General features: G+C 43.0%; 2 protein-coding genes and 1 non-coding gene across 3 annotated transcripts; 2 read left to right on the top strand and 1 right to left on the bottom strand.

Annotated features, from left to right (window-relative positions):
• Positions 1-430: 430 nt before the first annotated feature.
• Positions 431-6,482, top strand: brms1 (BRMS1 transcriptional repressor and anoikis regulator). Its single transcript, XM_085451518.1, has 11 exons — positions 431-548; positions 1,289-1,377; positions 2,991-3,225; positions 3,343-3,433; positions 3,539-3,666; positions 4,671-4,750; positions 4,860-4,956; positions 5,087-5,176; positions 5,901-5,965; positions 6,095-6,134; positions 6,216-6,482. The coding sequence occupies exons 3-11, from the start codon at positions 3,003-3,005 to the stop codon at positions 6,221-6,223; spliced, it is 822 nt and encodes a 273-aa protein (XP_085307644.1). The 5' UTR covers positions 431-548; positions 1,289-1,377; positions 2,991-3,002; the 3' UTR covers positions 6,224-6,482.
• Positions 6,483-10,450: 3,968 nt separating this feature from the next.
• Positions 10,451-14,523, bottom strand: tmem179ba (transmembrane protein 179Ba). The gene is made up of 6 exons (XM_085451517.1): positions 14,481-14,523; positions 13,978-14,113; positions 13,069-13,265; positions 12,329-12,466; positions 11,648-11,726; positions 10,451-11,418 (listed from the first exon to the last, which is right to left on the bottom strand). The coding sequence occupies exons 2-6, from the start codon at positions 14,074-14,076 to the stop codon at positions 11,236-11,238; spliced, it is 696 nt and encodes a 231-aa protein (XP_085307643.1). The 5' UTR covers positions 14,077-14,113; positions 14,481-14,523; the 3' UTR covers positions 10,451-11,235.
• Positions 10,962-11,043, top strand: trnas-gcu (transfer RNA serine (anticodon GCU)). The gene has a single exon. It is a non-coding gene; the product is annotated as a tRNA-Ser (tRNA).
• Positions 14,524-20,640: the final 6,117 nt, after the last annotated feature.

The raw sequence follows: 20,640 nt of genomic DNA, 5'->3' as shown, positions 1-20,640 counted from the left end.
TTATATTATATTATATTATATTATATTATATTATATTAAAGCAAAGTCTTAGGTCAAACAGCTCCAAATCCTTGTTGCAAACAACGGGTATGCTGAATTCTATAGTATTCATGAAGAAATATGTTTGTCTTCCTTAAGTGTCCTCTTTAAATAATTACATCTATCTTCATGAAGTTGTACCAAAACACCTTATATCACCGAGACAATGTGTTTCTCACTATTATACGCACTCGCAGTGGGTTATAAGCCATCTTTCTCGCCCAAAGATAAACATTTCTTCATTTTGTGAATAATAAGGAAGACAAACTGGATTATAATTGGCTTACTGGATCTGGTTGCGTATTTCTGATTGGACAAGAGACCTTCGGGTTGATCGCTGCTATTGGACAGTTTAGTGCTCGGTCTCCGCGCTCATTGGCTGAACTTCCGGGCTTCAGAGTCCGGCAAAGTGTGGAACTAAAGAAGACTGGGACGAAGAGGAAGTACTTTTTAAAATGGAAATACAGTAAATCATACTTGAACTTTTCGCAGCGGAACAACAGGACGCGGTGAGCGAGCTTTTCTCTTGACTGTCACATTTATGGAAAGAAGGGTTATTTGTTTACAAACAGCATCGCCTACATCTGTGGACGGATAACGTTATTTGTTAATCCGTACGCTGTAGGAAGGTAGGGTCAGTATGGAAGCCCCTCCGGCGATGCTTCACTGAGTTTGATGGTTGTTTTTCTTCTACGAACCGGCACACACTCTAAGAGAAAACACTTGGCCATTAAATAAGATGAGTATTCGGACAATGTGATGAACAGGCAGTCATTCTGTCGCTGCGGGGTTTCAATTGTTAGCTAGTGTTGCACTTGACTTGTCCGTGGTGTAGTTCCCGCTAATTTTAAAAGAAAATGCAACAAAGGCGTCTCTGTTATTTTGAGGGGAATTACAATTAATTTCGCGTTCAATACAATAGGTTTCAGGCTAATTTGGGCATTTTATTTTACTCTGTGCACCGCCGTAGCTGTTATAACGTACACGGTTTTACTTTGACATCCCGGAAGCTAAAAGATAAAGTTAGACCGATTGAGATGGGACTTCCGGTAAGGTAACAAATAAGACCCCCATTAATTGTTGAAGCCAAATTGTGGAGCAACTTTAAAGTGATATTTCAGTTATAAACTTTTTTCTGAAGGTCTGTTTTATGAGGGATAAGCAAGACTGCGTTATTTTAGCTTGTTGTTGCCTGTATGTCTGTGAGGCCGGTCATGTCATTTCCGGTGTTGTGTTGTGTTTTTTGCAGTTCACTTGCAGGTTATGGAGGCCATACAGTAGCTCGGGGGTCCCACGTCCTCAGTCTGCTGTTAAACCTTATTCCACTCCGTCTACTGAGTAAGCAAAATTTCACTGTTATTAATCCACGGGCAGGTCTTAGTTTTAACAGCACAATGTTTTGCCTTGTTTTATTTTTTACAGACTGTAAAATATGAAATCTGACCCCTGACAATTTATGTTATTTTCAGATGTATTCGTTGTTGTAAACATCCCAGTCAGTGTTTTATATTTTTGAGTTTAATGTTGTTGGGACATTAATTGTGTGCTTATGCAGCTTTTTACATATAATTTATAACATAATTGAATTGTCCACCATATTTTCTGGACAAAAATATGTTTTTGAAGTGTGATTCTTTATAAAGTCTATATTTAGGATGTGCCCTTTGGAGTTGTGTGTAGCGTAAGTCAAGAATAATTCAAACACGGATGTCAATGAAATAAAGTTTAACAGACACTTTGGTAATATATCATTATTACTATTTTCATTATTATTATTTACTTATTTATACAACTTTTTTAGAAAAATTATATATGCACCCAACAAGTAAGACTTAGCTTACATGAAGCACAATTTTCTGGGTTAAATTGCAGTACTTGTAAACGAGCTGGTATTTATAGTGGCTTTCAGCTCAATTAATTTTCTACTGCAAGTCTCATTCATCCAATCACACACACACATTCATACAGTACTTTTCTCTAGCGACTTTCCAATTGGTAGACAACCCGCTCTGCCACCTGAGCCACAGCTGCCCCCATCTACCTGAATGTTTGTTTGTTATGCCGCTTAACACTGACCTATGAATTATTCAAGAAAATTAACCTAACTCAGTTGATGAACCAGTGGTGTGTCTACACATAACAGGAAGCAGGCAAATTTGAATTTTGTTTTGGCTCAAACTGCCTTTATCTTCGAGAGAGGTACAACACCGAGTATGCAGCTGTCTATAAAGCACAGTGGAAATGCGAACACAAAAAGTAGCTTCAGATTTTCAACATTATCCCAATTTTAAAAAAATGTAGCTAAAAGACCTCCAACAAAGCACAATATGCAAGAAAACTGTTCCAGCTAAATGTAGAAATAACAGACTTGTTTCATCACTTGAGGCAAAAACACATCATCGAGTACACCCAGGCTACAAAGGAGGAGATACTAGCAGCTGGTGGTGTGTGACCCAAATGTAAGCAAATGACTCCACCGAGCGCAGCTGGAGCACTCGCTGGTCGCACTCCACATGACAGGAAGAGCAAACTGTGGATGGAAATTACAGATGCAGCTACATGTGGCAGAGAAGGGTTTTAAGCAACAGGTTAAAAACTTTGGCCCAACGTACAACATCGCAGGCTGAATGTATTCTTTCATTTTATTATGTGACAATACTGTGCTATATTGTTGAGGCCATATTGCCCACCTCTTCTGCTAATGCAGTACAAACATATCTGGATAGAATTGGCTGTGTTGAGGAATAAATGTGGTCATACTAAATATTTACTTTCAAGCTTGTTAGAATTGTATAAATTCGATTTTTGCACATTTTTTTTAAATAAATCGTTGCATCTATGGGCTCTGGGCTCAAGTTAAACTGCTCTGATGCCAAACTGCATTGCACCTGAATGCTTTAACACAAACAGTCTTTAGTTTTATGTGATATTTTTATTAATGCCGAACATAGTTTCCGGCTTCCATGCCCGCCCAACCCCCTGTGAAGGAGCCGGAGGAGGAGATGGAGGCAGAGGGTGAGTCGCAGCTCCCCGAGGCCAACGGAGAGGTGGAAGAACCCAGAGAGAATGAAGGAACAAGAGGGGGAGGAGCCGAGGAGACCATGGAGGAAAGTACGGAGGAGAGGGAGACCGACTTGGAAGATAGTGACGAGGAGGAAGAGGAGGAAGAGGAAGAAGAGAGCTCAGGTAAAAAAAAAAAAAAAAAAACTCAAAATGCTCCACTAACGTTTATACTGCTTATATAAAAAGAGAGACGCAATGTAATCGACGCCACCTTTTCTTTTTTCTCTTTGTCCTATGTAGAGATGGATGATGAAGACTGCGAGAGGAGAAGAGGAGAATGTCTGGATGAGATGATGGATCTGGAGAAACAATTCCAGGAGCTGAAAGAGAAGTAATTTTTGAAGCAGGGGGGAAAAGGGATTCAACACTTTATCCTTCTCTTTTTTCGATGCCTGAGCCGCCTGTTGTTGAGGCTGATTTCACCGTGTGATTGCAGGTTGTTTCGGGAACGGCTAAACCAGGTGAAAGTCAAGCTGGACGAGGTGCTGACGGGAAAGGCCGGCGAATACAGAGAACCGCTGGCTGCACTACAGAACAGCATGCAGATACGGACACAAGTGGCTGGTACAGAAAAATAAATAGAAAAATAAATAAATAAAATCCTAATCAAGTCCAATACCACTGTAGTGCAAACAACCTTGGCTGCCATTTGTCTGTAGTGAGTGTAGGCTGTCAGGATGCTGTTTACCTAACGATATAACTGACGATATAATTGTGGAAATTGGCCGACATATCCTCAGCATAACCATGTATAATATCCACAAAACTTGAAAAGAGGTTAAAACACACACACACACACACACACAACACGGTAATATTATGTTGAAGCACAGTACGTATCACTCCGCGAGGCTAGCAGTAGTGATACGGCCCAGCCCTAAGTAGAGCTAACATTTGTGGACTCGGACACTTGGCGAATAAGCTTTCATACAGTGTGATGTGTGATTTTTATAGCAGACTCGAGCCTAACCTTAGATGGCATGATGTTAGTGTCTAATGTCTAATCTGCTGATAATAAGGAATTGCACCAACATCGGGAATAATCAAGAGTGTTTATGCTAGTTTTCATGTGTTTGTGAGTCCTGACTTCCTTTGTGTTCTCACTTTTTTGGTGAAGGCGACACCTGCTCAGATGAAAAAACAGACATTATTCTTGAGTCTGAAGCCATGAATGACACAAAGCTCGTTCCTGTGGATTTTTAGTGGATTTTCATCATTTTAAGTTTTGGATCAGTTGCAGCATCAATTTGTTGGAAGACTTAATTTCACACAAATCAGTGTATATTTATGAGTAATTAATTTTTCCTATTAAATAACCTAAAAAAACAACAACTGACCGTACCTTTAAATCAATAAGGAAAAAGTGTGATGCCTCAAGGTAGTTGTTTACCCAGAATGCATTTCTGGTTCAGGGTCCTATTAAATATTTAGATTGTTTTGGACCCTCCAAATGCAGCACTTACTTATAGAGCATTGCTAATGTGTGTTTAACCAAACAGTAATGGAGTAGCAGTGCACATAATGCCAGTATGACCTCCTCAGACACCTTTGGCTGTCTCTTTGTGCAGGAGTGTACAGGGAGCTGTGTCTGCAGGTCATCAAACACAAGCATGAATGTGAAGTGCAAGGAGCGAGGCAGCACCTGGAGGTAGCGCGCACGTGCACTCTCAACCGCATTCTGCTTTCCTACTGGAGACTTAATATTCTCAACTAAAAGAGAACTAACGCGCTTGTTTGTATCTACACGTGTTTTACAGAGTGAGCGAACGCTGCTGTTTGACGCCATGAAGGGCGAGCTACTGGAAAAGATAAGGAGGCTGGAGGAGGACAGGCAGAATATAGACCTCACCTCAGGTACGTGTCAATCGCAAAGCTGTTACGTACACATAAAGTACGCAAAGGTTATAAAACTGAAGTACTGAGTGAAAGTGTTCAAAACAATTCATTTTAGTGGAGTTGTATATGGTGGATTCTGTCTGTCCAGAGTGGAGCGATGAGCTGAGGGGCAAGAAGTGCAAAAGAAAGAACCTGCTGGGTCGATCTGAGAAGAAAAAGAAAGTAGCTTTGGTTTCAGGTAAGCACCACGTGTGAGGAGCCTCACCAGCGCTGATGTGTACATATACAGATGAGGAGATGAGCTCCCGTCTTATTGTTTAAGTGCTGCTAAACAGAGCAATATATGTTTTTAACATAGTTTTCCATAGCTAGTTTTTACCCAGATTTACTTTTCACATAGAAATTTCACGAGAACTATTATTACTTTATTATTATCTGTTTGTTGTTGTGCTGGAAGCCAAAGCAAAGACTCAGTTTTGCTGCGGACTGCTTGAGGTTTTGCTTCCACTTTGATGAGATTCCCAGTTCCAGACACTGAAGCATCCCCACAGCATAATACTTCCACCACCATGCTTCACTGTGGGGACGGGGTTCTTTGGGTTGTACTTCCTGTTTCCGCCAAAGTGCAGACATTTTTATATGGTGTGTAAATTGGAAGTTAACCCTTTATTACACAATTAAAACATATCGTCGCAGAGCAGTGGTCTGTGCTATAGCTTGATGAAAAGGTCATTTACTTGCAAGCCATTTTTGTCAGATATTTCCATTGGAAATCCTACAGAAGGCAAGAACACAACAACTACGATCAAAAGGCAGAATCATAGTTATTATTATTGGTTATATATCATTTTATATATTGTTTTTAAATTAAGCTTAGATTCAATTAGTTTCCAGAGTGTGTTTTCTTGTTTCTGTTTAGTTTTCAGTCTCAGTCTCTCAATATGACTGCCTCTGTCTCACAGGGCCTTTCATCGTCTACATGCTGAGAGACATCGACATCCTTGAAGACTGGACTGCTATCAAGAAGGTCAGAAATCACTTGTAAAAGTTCCCTTTGACTTCCCAGATTCTTCAGCTGTCAGTCGATAAAGATGCAGCTTCAGGGTGTGTACACCAGCCTGCGTCCGATCGTGTAAACAGCGTCTCTGTTTTTCAGGCGAAAGCAGCTCTGTCGCCACTAAAAAAGAAAGTTGAAAGTAAGTCTGCTCCAATCGTCTTTTATTAACGCAGCAAACTGAAAAGGTTTGGTCTCTAAACGATCCTGTTTTGTCTTTCAGAGCGGTGATGAAAGGCGGATCTGTGCAACAGCGACACCAAACTTAACACACACTCACGTTCCCAGCTATTTCCAGTTCAGGTTTTGTCTCGTTGAAGCCCAGCAGACTGTTGAGTTGTTTTTCTGCGCTTTTGATCCCACCTGCCTACCACCCTACTGCTTGTTTGTTATCTATTGCTATTTAAAAGACGTTCTTAACGATATGACAACCATGTATTTATAGAATGATTTATAATGCTGATTGAAAATCTAATCTTTTAGCACACAACCTTTTTGTCTGTCTTTTTTTTGTGTGTCTGTCGGTGTGAGTCAGAATCACTGAGACATACTCGGCTGTCTTGGATATGTTTGATCATATTGTGTTGTTGCAGTTGTGTGTTGTCTTGCACAAAAGTTGCTGACTGCCTGGAAGCTGGTGGGAGAGGAAGGAAAAGAAGCTTCTGATAAGCAATGTTCACATTGGACACCCAGCGACTGTGCAGAAAACACGCGTATCTGATCAAATGACATGAAACTCACTATCATCACGTGTTAATTACACCAATTAACAAATTCTAAGAGTTCATGAGCAGGACCGAATACACAGGCTGAACCATGTTTTCAGCCATCCTGACCACCGGCACATCTTTACACCATAGAAAAGGTGGCTAAGCAAACTTAAAAACGTCCAGCAGGTGGCAGAATTTATCTTTATTTTTAAAAATCTGATCAGGATCTTGACTGATTGTGAAATAAATAAATAAACTGGTTCTTATGCAGGTGGAAAATCAACATGTTTGAATGTTTCTGCTGAGCATCACCACAGGTGAGCAATTTATGTGAATGAATGCTGGGCAGCCCAGTGTGCATGAGGTTGGATTAATGCAGCTTTAAAATGTCCTCAGTTTGTTTTTGGGGGGGTTTGGAGGAGAAGCAGCAGGAACAGTGGAGAGTCAGCTACAGGTCACTGAAATGGCAGCTCCTGTGGAGGGAGACAGAAGGTTAACTAGCCACAAAACGCACTCAAAGACCAACGGCCTCCTCTCAGACCGCTACTTGCTCCTGCGTGTTCTGGGTTCAGTCTCTCTGGAAATAAAGGATCTTTTGATCTGTAATTACAAGAAGTGCAACTAAAAATAATCTTCAGATTAGTTTCAGCTGATCTTTAGGGCACCAGAGGAAATAAAAGGTGGTGACAGTGAGAAAGCTCATGATGGTGTGGTTGGGGGCAGCAGCCTAAGCAAAAAAGCCCAGAGCTCCCTCTCTGCCTCCGGGTCAGCTGAGACATCTCTCCGGGGTGTCCTGGGTCTATGACCCGACCTGAAGCACCTCAACTCAACTAGTGAATTTTAAAGCGAATACACAAGAAAATCATAAGTTCAAATCATAAATAGCTGGCACATGTAAATGTGCATCGCTTTGAGAAGTCAGTAAGGTGATAGTGAGCTAAAGCATGAGAGAGGTGGCAGGAACCCAGGCTGACCAGGTAAATATGTCCACATTTGAAACAAATACCCAAAACCCTGTTATAAAACGAAACATCTACCAACAAAGAAGAATCTGAGGAGTCAAATATTCACATCCTGGTCTGTGTACAGATCTTTAAAACTATGTCAAAAACATTTCACCTATAAAGAAAATTTATCTTTCCTCAGTTTTCTGTCGATTCAATACAGACAAAATAATGTTACATAAACTTTCTAAGAAATCGAACTAACATGCTCGTCCATACGTTGTTCCTACTTGTGTCCCTTTGCCTGATCGCAGTCTCTAGATCGAGGGTGTCACAGTGTACTGATGTGAAGTACAACTGGTGCCGGGCTTCATATTCACCTCTGCCCACTGAAATAGGACCATTTCAAATGATCTTTGCTGAAGGTGTGCCGTTCTTTGTCTTCACTCTCAGTCTAATTAACCTAACCTGCACATTTATATGCAGGTTAGTAGATCAAAGAGTTTGCATGAAGCTGAAAAAAACGCTCTAAAGGAGACATGTGGAGACCAGTGTGTGTGGGAATCATTTATTTGATGTGAGAGGAGTGAAGTTCAATTATGTGTTTACAAGGTAAAGACAGAGCTGTAGATAATGACAAAGTGCTTTCCCCCTCTTTCACTAAACTCCAGGTTAAAATCTTTCTTTGTCCTCTGGATTACATTTTTAAGGGTAGCTGTCATAAACATGGGTCTGCTTGAAGTTATACTCTCGGGTTTGTGGGAGATGGATTCAAGTTCCATCTCATTCCTTCATTTTTCCCTTCATTGTCTTGCTGATCCTTTTATCTCTCTCCTTCTTTCTTTTGTCAGACCTTCCTTCCTTTATCTAAGCTGCTGATCGGTTACTTTAAATGGGATGTTGCATCACAGTTCATGACTTCAGCATCTTCCACCTTCCCTCGTTTTTCTCACAGCTGCTTGCTGAGTTTACGTGCCTGCCTCTCCCTTGCTTCAAAGGCAGCCTTGGTGTCTTTCAGCTCTTCCAGCTGCCGGCGGATTAGAGCCATGTCGAGCTGGGTGGCCTCGCACTGCTCCCTCAGGGCGGCCGACTCCGTCCTCAGCTGCGCGGCGGCGACGGAGAGCTGCTCGCTGCGTTCACGGCACTGCATCTGCATCCTCTTGGCGTCAGTGAGGAGGGACTCCACGCTCACCGCCACCGAATCGCACTGGTCGCGAGACATGTCCTGAGCGGGGATAGAGGGATGGATGGAGGTCAGGGGTCAAACCTGAATGGATCTGAGTGACGGTAAAGCTGGCGGTTGAAGGGCTCGCTCCTATTTAAATCTGAGATTTAAGGACTCAGCTCTGTTTTACAGATTTTGTGCCGTCTGATTTGGCAGGGGGCTGGAGCTTTCCTGCCAAAAACACAGATAAAGTGAATCAATAGCTGGCTGTTAAAAGTCCAGCACAGATCAACAGGTTTAAAACAGAACATTTGATCTGTGGAAAGTGAAGTAGCTTAAAGAGGCTTATCATGGCTTAGCCTGCAGTGTCCACTGCTCCTCTCTATGTTTCTCTTTTATCCTTACCCATCTCCAAAACTCGTGCCACTGTTTTGCTCTTTACAAAAACACTGATTTCTAAAATCACAGGTTGTTTTTTCTAATTAGCAGCCAAAGAGTAACAGCAAAGCAACATGTGACGATGTCTTACCACAGACTCCAAAATCAGCTTTATCTCGACCCTTGTGGTTTTCTTCTGAGACTCAGGTTGCAGGCAGGGCTCGCCGTCCTCCAGGGTGCTCTATCCTTCGCTCTTTTTTTGCTGTCAATTACAGATACTTTAAAGAAACCTCCAGCAGACCCTGCTATAGGTGCAGATGGTGGAAGTGGCTGTAGAAGCTCGTTTAACAGGACCACTGGTGATTCTTTTTCCCCTTTGAAATGCCAGTACGCTCTTCACGTCCTTCAGTTTCTGACCTGTGGCCGTCTCTCCAGTGTCTTCCTCCTCTCTTCAGTGAGGATTAGCTGTTACCTCAGGCTCAAGTAAGGTCAGGCAATCCAGAGATTAGATAGTTCAGGGTGACGTGTTGTAAGAGCAGCTTATTGGGTCTATTTTGATCAGGGAAGGGGAAAGTAGCTCATTTAGACGCTCAGCCTGGAATATCAGTTCAAGTTATGCTTTAGTCGGCTGTTGCAAGTCACCAGGAATGATTAGTTTGAGCAGTATTGATAGAATAATGCACTTTAAGGTTTGTATAAAACTAGCTTTTTCAGACAATAAATATTCCCCACAGTGGTCTTAAATGTATGTGGTCTTAAATGTATGTGCACACGGTTGACAATAAAGCCACATGACTTGGTGCAAGTGAATCTTTATTTATTATTAGCCACTAGAGGGAGACATTATTCAACGTTTCCATATGCCTGTTCCCCACGACAAACATGAGCATGTCCAGAAATGTCACAAATAAAGCGCAGCATTGCAAACACACAGTCAGATGTAAGAAGCACACCTCACTGAACGTCAGGCCCGAGCTTAGAAAAGGTTAGAATTTCAATTTTTTAACGTCTAAACGTTATTTCCAGTGTTCAGCTGCAGCGTGTTTCATCAGACGGTGGCACTGTAAGCTAACTACCTGTGGTCACCAACAAATGTTTCAAGTCAAATCAAAATAATTCATCAAAAAGAAGCATACTGAATCAGTGTGGATGAACCCAGCAGCAGATTTCAGCAGAACAGCCTCAGACGCTTCTTTGGTTAAAGGTTGTAAAAGTCAGTGTCACACAACAATCAACAATCAAAAAACAAACAAACAGTGAAACGTCTTCCTGTTTTTCTTTTTATTTCTTTTTAGTTTCTAATGACATAATCACCACACAGATCAATACTAAGCGATCTTTAAAGCCACGTGTTGACACCTTAAACTTGAAGACAATGCAGTGTTTTAGGATTTTACAGTCAACAAAAATAAAATGTGTTAAAAAAAGTCTATGGCAGATTCCGGTTTTGTGAAATCAGTAAAAAGAAAAAAGTGTTTTATGTAGAAAATTCTTAGTCTTACTCGTCAAAAGTACATCTGAGCACAGTTAAATTATAAAATCAAACCTTGTGATAAACACCCTCCCGTTCGTTGGCTGTGTAAACAAACCCAACACAAGCTCGCTCTGAATAAAAAACAGATACGTTTCTGTGGAGTCCACAGACGTAGATGTGACGCGGCGGGTGAGATGTGGGAAATGGGTAAATTCAGTACCAGCGCCTGACAGCGCTTCAGTGTTTCCAGTGTGTCCTGACACAGACAGACAGGCTCTGCATGCTTGTGCATTCAGGTGACGAGGTGGCCGAGTGGTTAAGGCGATGGACTGCTAATCCATTGTGCTCTGCACGCATGGGTTCAAATCCCATCCTCGTCGAGCGGAGTTTTGGTTTTGTGGTGCTTTATACATACTGTTAAACCCAAAATCTAATATCTGCAAAACCTTCCACGTGCATTCTCAAAATGTTGTTCACTGAAATCCTTAAAACACTTCATTTAACCTTTTTCCACACCCGCTCCCACTATTTGGTCTTATGTGCTTTTATAACCCCCTCGCTCACACCCGTTCTCACTGGGGCCTTCCAGGACGGTTGAAAAACGGCTCAGTCTCTTCGGGCGTCACACCCGTCTCCCCGAAAAGGCTTCCAGTTGGTGCGGCTCCAATCAGCTTGGACGCTGAGCCCCGACGCCTCTGGATGATCACCAAAACCCCGATGATGAGCCAGAAGAAGAAGTTGATCCACACTGCCGTCTGAGAAGGAAACAACATGACACGCAAGATGTACTGGAGGCTCTTTTACCTAAATCTGAACACATATGCTATGCTAACTTTGACTACATCTCTTTATTCGTGGGTTTTTGTAGTGTTGCAGGACTCCAGTTCATAATAATGCTTCTTTATGTTAAGCATTACAGGAGCTAGTATGTGTGGACCATGTGACTCCAGCCAAAAGCATAAAATAAGTGAATGAAGTACCGACCTCGGCTTTATGTAGACTGCTGTAGAACCTCTCTCCATCAAGTGGGCTGGCCCATTTTTCAGACTGGGCTTTTTCACAACTTTGCACACAGAAAAACATTGAGCATTAGACAGTTTAAAAGAAATCCGGGGTTATGATTTAATTCATTTTGGATTTGTCTTATATGAATTTAGTCTTGATTATTGGTCACTGATTCTATGAACAAATAGAAAAACTGCAGGCAGTTTTGTCAGAGGAAGCAGTGGAAAGCTGCAGTTACATGACATCAAAGTAAGTGGAGCTCAAAACAAGCAATTAAAAACTAACAACACCATGCACGTCTTTGCTTCTCTTTTAAGTGCTCGCCCTTTCAGAGGATTACAGTGTAGCCAAGGATGAAAAACTGTGTGCTGATGACATTTTTAAAAGGAAAAAGGGCATCCTGAAAGACAGACAAAGGCCAAGAGTAAAATAACTAGATGGTTATAACTAAATCTACCTTCATATGGCTTCATATAGAGCTCTAAGAGAACGTGGGTGGGTGGGTAAAGTGAAGCTTTGGAAAGGAGAAAAAGGGGGAAAAAAAACAGAAAACACACAAAGTGACGCTCCCTAGCTTTCAAATGTTATTTTCATTTTCATATGCGAGTGTTGACGAAAGCGTTTGGTCCTGTGCCAGGTGTGGATGAGTGCAGGTGTCACCTGGTAGTGTTGGGGACGTTTTTCGTGACAGACGAGCAGAGCGTGTCGCGCCCGATCTTCAACATGCAGCCCGTGACGAGCAGGAAGAACAGGAAAACGCCGGAGACGGCAATAATCACGTTCATCCACACATTCTCCCTGTGAAGGAGGAGAAAAAACAAGCAGATAAGAGCGGGAGAACAGCACTGTGCTCTTTAAAGTGAGGCAAAACAGAAGAAGGATGTCAAACTACAAAATGCAAGCTAATGTGTGATTGTGTCGCCATGCCGTGGTATGGCACATGCATTTCTGCTTCTCTGTATCAGCTCTGCAGCTTATTCTGTGCTACATCGCTACAACTTTAAGTTCAGCTTCAGGAGCTACTTAAATGATGCCAGTTTAAACCTCTGACAAAAATTCAACTTTTTCTAAGTGTATTTGTAGCTTCTTTTGCTTATGTTGGCTACAGAGAACAATGTTTACATGCACACTTATTTTCCTGGGTAATCAATCAGTTTAAACTAAAGAAATCAGCCTAAAAGTGCACGCAGACATCTGTTAAATTCTGTCTACGAGATGCTTAAAATATCCTTTCTTGCAGCTGGCAAATCAAGCTCAAAAGAACGACACAATGACAGAGCAGGCCAGCATTTATGCAATATTTGAAGGAAAACACTGACGATTAAAATTGTTTTTAAACCCACACAAACACTGCAACTCTGTACTTTGTCGTGAAAAACACACACACAGCATGTGGTCACCTTTTGAGTTCCCCTTCGCTGCAGAAAGTGTACACCCAGTACACAGACAGAGAGAAACACACCACTGCCACCATGATTGATATGGCCGACACAAAGTAACACAAAGAGGAGGATGTGGACGACTGGACTCCGATGAGCTTGGACGTGGCATTATAGCTGACCGCTCCGTACAGCATACAGTGACCTCCGAAATTACCCTGAGTAAAAAAGAGAGACAGAGGTTGGGAGGGGGTCACTAAAAAGCTTGAGTTCCGCTTCACCACAATAAGCGCATCAACGGTTGCATCTGACGTCTATAAATGAGCAGCAGGGAGCCAAATTGGGCACGATAGGCGTCTGGGTCACATGATGAGCAAAGCATCGAGGTACAGTTAAAAACCTGCGCGCGCACACGCACGTTCACAATTTCACGTGCATATCACGCATTTCCGAGCGTCTGTTAAGCTAACACAACGAACAGTTGTTGACACACAACAATGCTCGTGTGACACTTCGCTAAAAGTTTGTGGTACATTTTTCGAGAAGTAACTTCTCCGATGTCTAGAGTCCAAAAACATTAAAAATATGGAGAAATTAGAGTTGAAATGCCGAAGGCAATGACAGAGTGGGCAGAACTGGACTGAAAGTGGAAGCGCGTGTCAGTTTTTTAATCCCTCGCGCTGCTTTTAATTACCGTGTAACTGCGCAGCTGTACGAAAACAATTATAGTAGCTTGAAAATATAAATCTGTAACACTGTATGCTGAATTATGTTTAAAGGATTTTTCTTCAAAAAATAAAATAAGAAGTTTGTTTCTTTTTTGCTAAACTTTCTGGGATAGACAAACGCACTACAAAGTAAGTCCACCCGGAAGAGGACGCGTACAACATGTAATATATGGAGCAGGTTAGTAAAACTTAGAAAAGTCACCTGGACGATGGTGACAGACGCTGCGGTAACAATCCCGCAGACAAAACAGCTGATGTAGAGACCCCACTCCAGCACCAGTAGCCCCGCTAACGCCATCATCCAGCAGCAGCTTAGTCCGCGTCTGCAGAGAAAAGAGCTGCCGTGAAGGTAGCAATAAAAAGGCAAACAACTTCCGGTTAGTTCCTTCACAATAAAATACCAAGCCTCCAGCAACCACGATTCGCAAATATTAAGAAGACAGTGAGTTGATTAAAAACATGGCAAGGCTAAGTAGTAAACGTGTCCGGGTTAATCAATAAAAAATACATGAAAATGTTTTCCATTAAGATTAACACGTGTCAGTTGTTTGTTTAAATAGACTGTACTCGTATTTAACCGCAGACTCCTAGAACATTGTGGAAAAAATGAATCAAGAAATAAAGAAATGTCTCATATATTTGTCACGACCTTGCCACACGTCTCAAAAACATGATTTAAAATGTTTTAAGCCTGACTTAACTTACCCGTGTGTTCTTCAGCTGGGTTATATTCTGGAGGTCAAACAGTTTGATTTCCGGTGATCAGAATCAGAATCAGAAAGGGTTTTATTGCCAAATGTTGAGCAGGTTTACAACATTAGGAAATTGCTGCGGTGCTTCAGTGCAAACATACTGTCATAAAAATATAAAAATAAGAATAAGAATTAAAAGTGCTAAGTGGATAGATATATACATGATATATACATGAGTGCAGGTGGTGATCAGTGCCAAACATGGAATGATGCAGTGACACAGCGTAGGGTCATGTGTTAGTGGTGGGAACAGTCATATGGTTATTGTTCATGTGTCCGACAGCAGAGGGGAAGAAACTGTTCTTATGGCGAGAGGTTCTGGTGCGAATGGACCGGAGCCTCCTGCCTGAGGGGAGCAGGTCAAACAGACTGTGTCCAGGGTGAGAAGGGTCAGCTGAGATCCGAGCTGCACGCCCCAGTGTCCTGGAGCTGTACAGGTCCTGCAGAGATGGGAGTCTGCAGCCAATCACCTTCTCAGCAGAGCGCACAACACGCTGCAGTCTCTGTTTGTCCCTGATAGTGGCTCCAGCGTACCACACGGTGATGGAGGAGGTGAGGATGGACTCGATGATTGCAGTGTAGAATTGCATCATCGTCCGTGTTGGCAGGTTGAATTTCTTCAGCTGCCTCAGGAAGTACATCCTCTGCTGGGCTTTCTTAATGACGGAGGTGATGGTGGGCTCCCACTTCAGGTCCTGGGTGATGGTGGTACCCAGGAAGCGGAACGAGTCCACAGAGGTGATGGGGGTGTCAGTCAGGATGATGGGGGGGAGTGGGGCTGTGTGCTTCCTGAAGTCCACAATAATCTCCACTGTCTTCTGGGCATTCAGCACCAGGTTGTTGTGGCTGCACCAGGACACCAGACGTTCAACCTCCCTCCTGTAGGCAGACTCGTCCCCGTCCGAGATGAGTCCAATAACGGTGGTGTCATCTGCAAACTTGATTAGCTTGACAGACTGGTGGGTGGAGGTGCAGCAGTTGGTGTACAGGGAGAAGAGCAGAGGAGAAAGAACACAGCCCTGAGGGGAGCCGGTGCTGATGGTCCGGGAGTCCGGGAGTCCGAGACATTCTTTCCCAGCTTCACATGCTGCTTCCTGTCCGTCAGGAAGTCAGTGATCCACCGGCAGATGGGATCAGGCACATTCATCTGGGAAAGCTTGCCTCGGAGATGGTCTGGAAGGATGGTGTTGAAGGCAGAGCTGAAGTCCACAAACAGGATCCTGGCGTAGGTTCCTGGGGAGTCCAGATGCTGCAGGATGAAGTGTAGGGCCATGTTGATGGCGTCGTCTACAGACCTGTTGGCTCTGTATGCAAACTGCAGGGGGTCCAGGAGGGGGGCCGTGAGGGTCTTGAGATGGGAGAGAACTAGGCGCTCAAATGACTTCATGACCACAGATGTCAGAGCCACGGGTCTGTAGTCATTTAGTCCAGTGATCCTAGGTTTCTTGGGGACAGGGATTATGGTAGAGGACTTGAAGCAGGCAGGCACATGACATGCCTGCAGTGAGGAGTTGAAGATGCCAGAAAACACTGGGGCCAGCTCGTTTGCACAGTGTCTGAGGGTGGCAGGAGACACGCCGTCTGGGCCGGGAGCTTTCCGAGCATTCAGACTCTTGAACTGCTTCCTCACATCTGCTTCATGAATATGAAGAGTTGTGGTGGGAGGAGGTGGTGTGAAATCCTCTTTTGTGTGGGGTGAGGAGGGGGGTGTTGTAGGTGAACGGTTTGAAGGTGGTGATGGCTCTATGGAGGGGGGAGAGGTGGGGGAATGAGTGTCCAAAGTGTCTCTATTGTTGGGGTCGTTGGAGGTGTGAAGGCTGCCTGATGGCTCGTCAAAACGGCAGTAGAAGTCGTTAAGGGTGTTGGCTAAGAGCAAGTCATCAGTGGAGTGGGGGGTTTTAGGCTTGTAGTTTGTAATATTCCTAAAACCTTTCCACACAGAGGCCGAGTCATTCTCTGAGATCTGCTGCTGCATCTTCTCAGAGTGCTGATGTTTAGCAATGTCCACTTCTTTAGTGAACCTGTACTTGGCCTCTCTGTAGCAGTCCCTGTCTCCGCTTCTGAACGCCTTTCTCTTTTCCAGCCACAGCTTTTTGAGTTTAGGAGTAAACCAGGGTTTGTCATTGTTATAACTCACCCTGGTGCGTGATGGCACAATGCTGTCCTCACAGAAGTGGATATAGGAGGTGACAGTGTCCGTAAACTCGTCCAAGCTGTTAGAAGCAGCCTTCATTGTGTCCCAGTCTGTGGTCTCCAAACACGTGCGAAGCTCCTCCACAGCCTCGTTGCTCCACAGTTTTTTGGTCCTCACGACAGGTTTGGAGAGCTTCAGCCTCTGTCTGTACGCAGGGATTAGGTGGATCATGACGTGGTCAGAAAGTCCGAGTGAAGCGCGGGGCACCGCGCGATAGGCCCCGCTGATCGTGCTGTAACAGTGGTCTAATGTCCTCTCCTCTCTGGTCGGGCATTTAATATACTGCTTGTATTTGGGAAGCTCATGGCTCAGATTGGCTTTGTTAAAGTCCCCAAGAGCAATGATGAGAGAGTCCGGGAATGTCCGCTCCGTGTGGAGAATCTGCTCCGCGAGTGCGCACTGAGCTGCCTGCGCATCCGCATCTGGCGGGATGTAAACAGCGGCCAGGATGAATGAAGCAAACTCCCGCGGAGAATAAAACGGTTTGCAGTGAATGAAAAGGTATTCCAGAGAGGAAGAGCAGTGCTGAGCAATCACTGTTACATCTGTGCACCAGCCACTATTAATGTAGAAGCAGACACCTCCACCTTTAGTCTTACCAGAGAGAGAGGCCTGCCGGTCCGCGCGCAGCAGATGAAAGCCCTCCAGCTTGAGCGCGCAGTCCGGGATGTCCTCACAGAGCCACGTCTCCGTAAAACATAAGACACAGGAGGAGGCAAAGTCTCTGTTCATGCTTCTCATCAGGGCCAGTTCATCTGTCTTATTCCTGAGTGATCGTACATTGGAAAGGAAGATCCCAGGAACAGCAGTTCGCAGTCCACGTCTCCTCAGACGCACGAGTGCGCCGGCTCGCTTACCTCTCTTTCGGCGTCTCACTTTCCTGATCAGAGTCTGCAGTAAATCTGCCGCGGATGCGACAAATATTGGAAATAAATCCACAGGTGTTGTAGTCCTGTGGTTAAGAAGCTCTTCTCTGGTGTAAGAATATCCAGAGGAGTGCCCAGACACAGAAGTTATGCACAAAAACAAGACAGAAGTAACGCACTGAAGCACCAGGGCATCCATACGCGGCGCCATCTTGGATCGTATTGTATCTTTTTTATTACCTTCACCCGCAGTCAAACAGTCCAAAGTGAAAATCGTACGTCCAAACTCTCTTCTCGATATTAGTTCGAGCAGCAATAGAAGCTTCCTCGGAGTTTCACCGCAGCGCGTGAATGCGTGAAAAACAGCTTACTTGTCACACGTGGACACTGCTTGTCATACAGGCCCTAGATCGTTTCTCTTCGCTCAATCAGTTGGTTTCATCTGATGACCCAGAAAGATAAACTGAAAGTCTACAGCTAGATATATGTGTTAATTCACTCATGTTAACGCCTATATTTATGCAATAATTATTTTTATTATACGGAAGCAAATACTGCATGTTTGCATTGTCTCAAATATGTAGATGGTTCAAGTTAGTCAAAGTCTGAGCTTCTCGAGGGTTATGAGGTATGAAATGCTAGAGTTAGACACAGTGTGTGTTTGTGTGTGTGTGTGTGTGTGTGTGTGTTGCTTCCTTCCCAGAATGCTTAATGAAACCTTGTGACTTTGTGTCCTGTGACCATGTCATTTTTATAGGGTATATGTCAAACATTTTAAGCCTGTCAGATTCACCTCTGCACTAATAATAAGCTTACTAATTCCTGACACATAGCCAGTGTTACATCATTCAAGGCTGACTAGAAATAACTGTTTTCTGTAATAACACGCCACACAATTTCTAATGATATGTCATTAGAAAGGAGCTTCAAAATTATGAATCAGCGCTGTTAGCTTTCATAGGAATTGTTTATGTGATTTACACCACTGGGTTACAAAAGTAAGTAGAAAAACAAATGGTATGTTGCAGAAGGTAATACAAGACAGAAGGTAATAAACTGATGAATGGATTGATAAATAGAAAGAAGTGAGGATTTTTCACAAATAATTCTTAAATGTGGACAAAGAAAGTCTTGCAAAAATACCAAAATAATACTACTATGTTGAGAATGTAACTTCACTTAACTAGGTGACTGGACTCATTGTTGGGGGAAAAAAAAAAGTAGACATGCCAGTGTGAGTTTGTGTGTGTGTGTTGCTGTCTCAGGAGGCGAGACTAAGTGGTGGGCAGAGCCATCACAAAGTATTAGTGTCAGTGAGCATGTGAAGGTGTTTTTAGATTGAAGCCTTAATGCATGCTGGCACAAATGTTGGACCCCAAGACCCAAACACTAGAAAGCTATGTCTATGTGTGTATCCACAAATCATCACACAAGCCTTGTATCTCTTTAATTCATGATAAGTTTAAACATCAAAATTCACCAAAGTCTGAACGAGGCACAGATCTACAGTAAAGAATACACTATGTACAATATAAAATAGAGGGACATAAAAGATTACAACGCAAAACGGAAATGTAGGAAACATGCACTTGATAACACGTCACGGATAGGTCGAGGCTGTCGGTCGACATTTTCTTGAAGAGAAACCCATCTTTCCTCGAGATAAAAGTCATGATATAGAGCGGAGAGAGTGAAAGTTTCCCCCTTTTGGAAAACAAATGTTGATATATACTGTATATAATTATATATACTTATTGTGCAAGTGAACTATTTAGATTAGCAACACTTTAAAAAGAATTCAAAAACATACGTAAATATATCAGCAATAAGAGCACATCAAGGAAAGAACAAAACATTAATTATACTGTTTTAAATTCAATATAATGTCCCTCTTGAAAGAACAGCTGTTTTGATTTGACTGCATGTACAAAAGCTTGATAATAATTTAATACTGAACAGAGAGATGAGAGGCATACACAAGCAGCAAAAACAAAAAAAAAACCCAAAACCCACCGACCAGATCGTGCTGTGAAACAAGATCAACTTCATTTTGAAAATCTTAATCTTTTGAACTTCGGATGAAACGTGACGGTACGATGTTGTTGGAGAGAAAATAAAAATGAAAGATAAAATCCTGATGGAGAAGCCCACACACAAGGCAGCGTTAAAAGGTCATTTCATGATGAACGCCCCCTGAGGGAGGGCAGCCCTGAAATGTTTGAGTGTGATTGTTAAGTACTGTTTGTGCGAGATTGTTAATCATCGCACAGCAACATCGCTGCTTTATATTTAAAATGTTTAGCAGCGATTTTCCGAGTAGGAACACTGCTCATTAGTGATGAAGCCAGAGGAGCCGGTTACCTAATCGTAAAAGGTGATGCGCGTTCGGACTGTGTGTCAGAGCGAATCTGAAGCTTTGACTTTTCTGGTTTCCAGCAGTAAGAACAGCATTCTTGCTCAAATTTGGATGTAAAGGTTGTCATTTTTTTTAATGAGACTTTAAAACGTTGTTTTAAACGTAAATATTATTTATGGCAGCATCCTAGAAAGTGGTTCTGGCCCTTAAACCAAACCAACCGGAGATAATTTATCTGAGCGTAACCGCACCTCCAGTTCTCTGTCTATATGTGACCCCCCCATTGCAACTACAAGCTGTTTGTTCTTGTTTTCTTCACTTCTCATTAGTACAGCGGGATTTGCCCGGCCCACGGGTCACCGTCAGTCCCCTCTGAGGCCTTCTCCAAACCACAGCCTCAATTCATCCTCAAGCCATGTTCCATTATCTACCAGAAATGGTGTCAAACCTAAAATGAGGATGTGGTCCCAGCTAATGAAACAGCAACTGAAAAATCAGCGGGGAAAGCAGTGCTGAATTTGAACCCTAACCCTCTTCAGTGAAACTGAAGCTTACGCCAACAACAGACCTGAAGCGTCTTATCATGTACGTTGGTGCTCTTGGAAACTGGAAGCTTTGCTATGTGACTGACTTTTGCGTCAATGTCCACACTAAAAAAAGAAAAGAGTCAATTTGTTCCCATGAACGTGAAGTTCAA

This window comes from Copadichromis virginalis, linkage group LG3 (assembly GCF_057382275.1).
Source record: "Copadichromis virginalis isolate Kocher_CV1m ecotype Utaka linkage group LG3, C_Virginalis_male_GT1.1, whole genome shotgun sequence".
Taxonomy (NCBI): Eukaryota; Metazoa; Chordata; class Actinopteri; order Cichliformes; family Cichlidae; genus Copadichromis; species Copadichromis virginalis.
The sequence above is the reverse complement of the archived record's forward strand: the minus strand, read 5'-3'. Positions and strand labels throughout refer to the sequence as shown.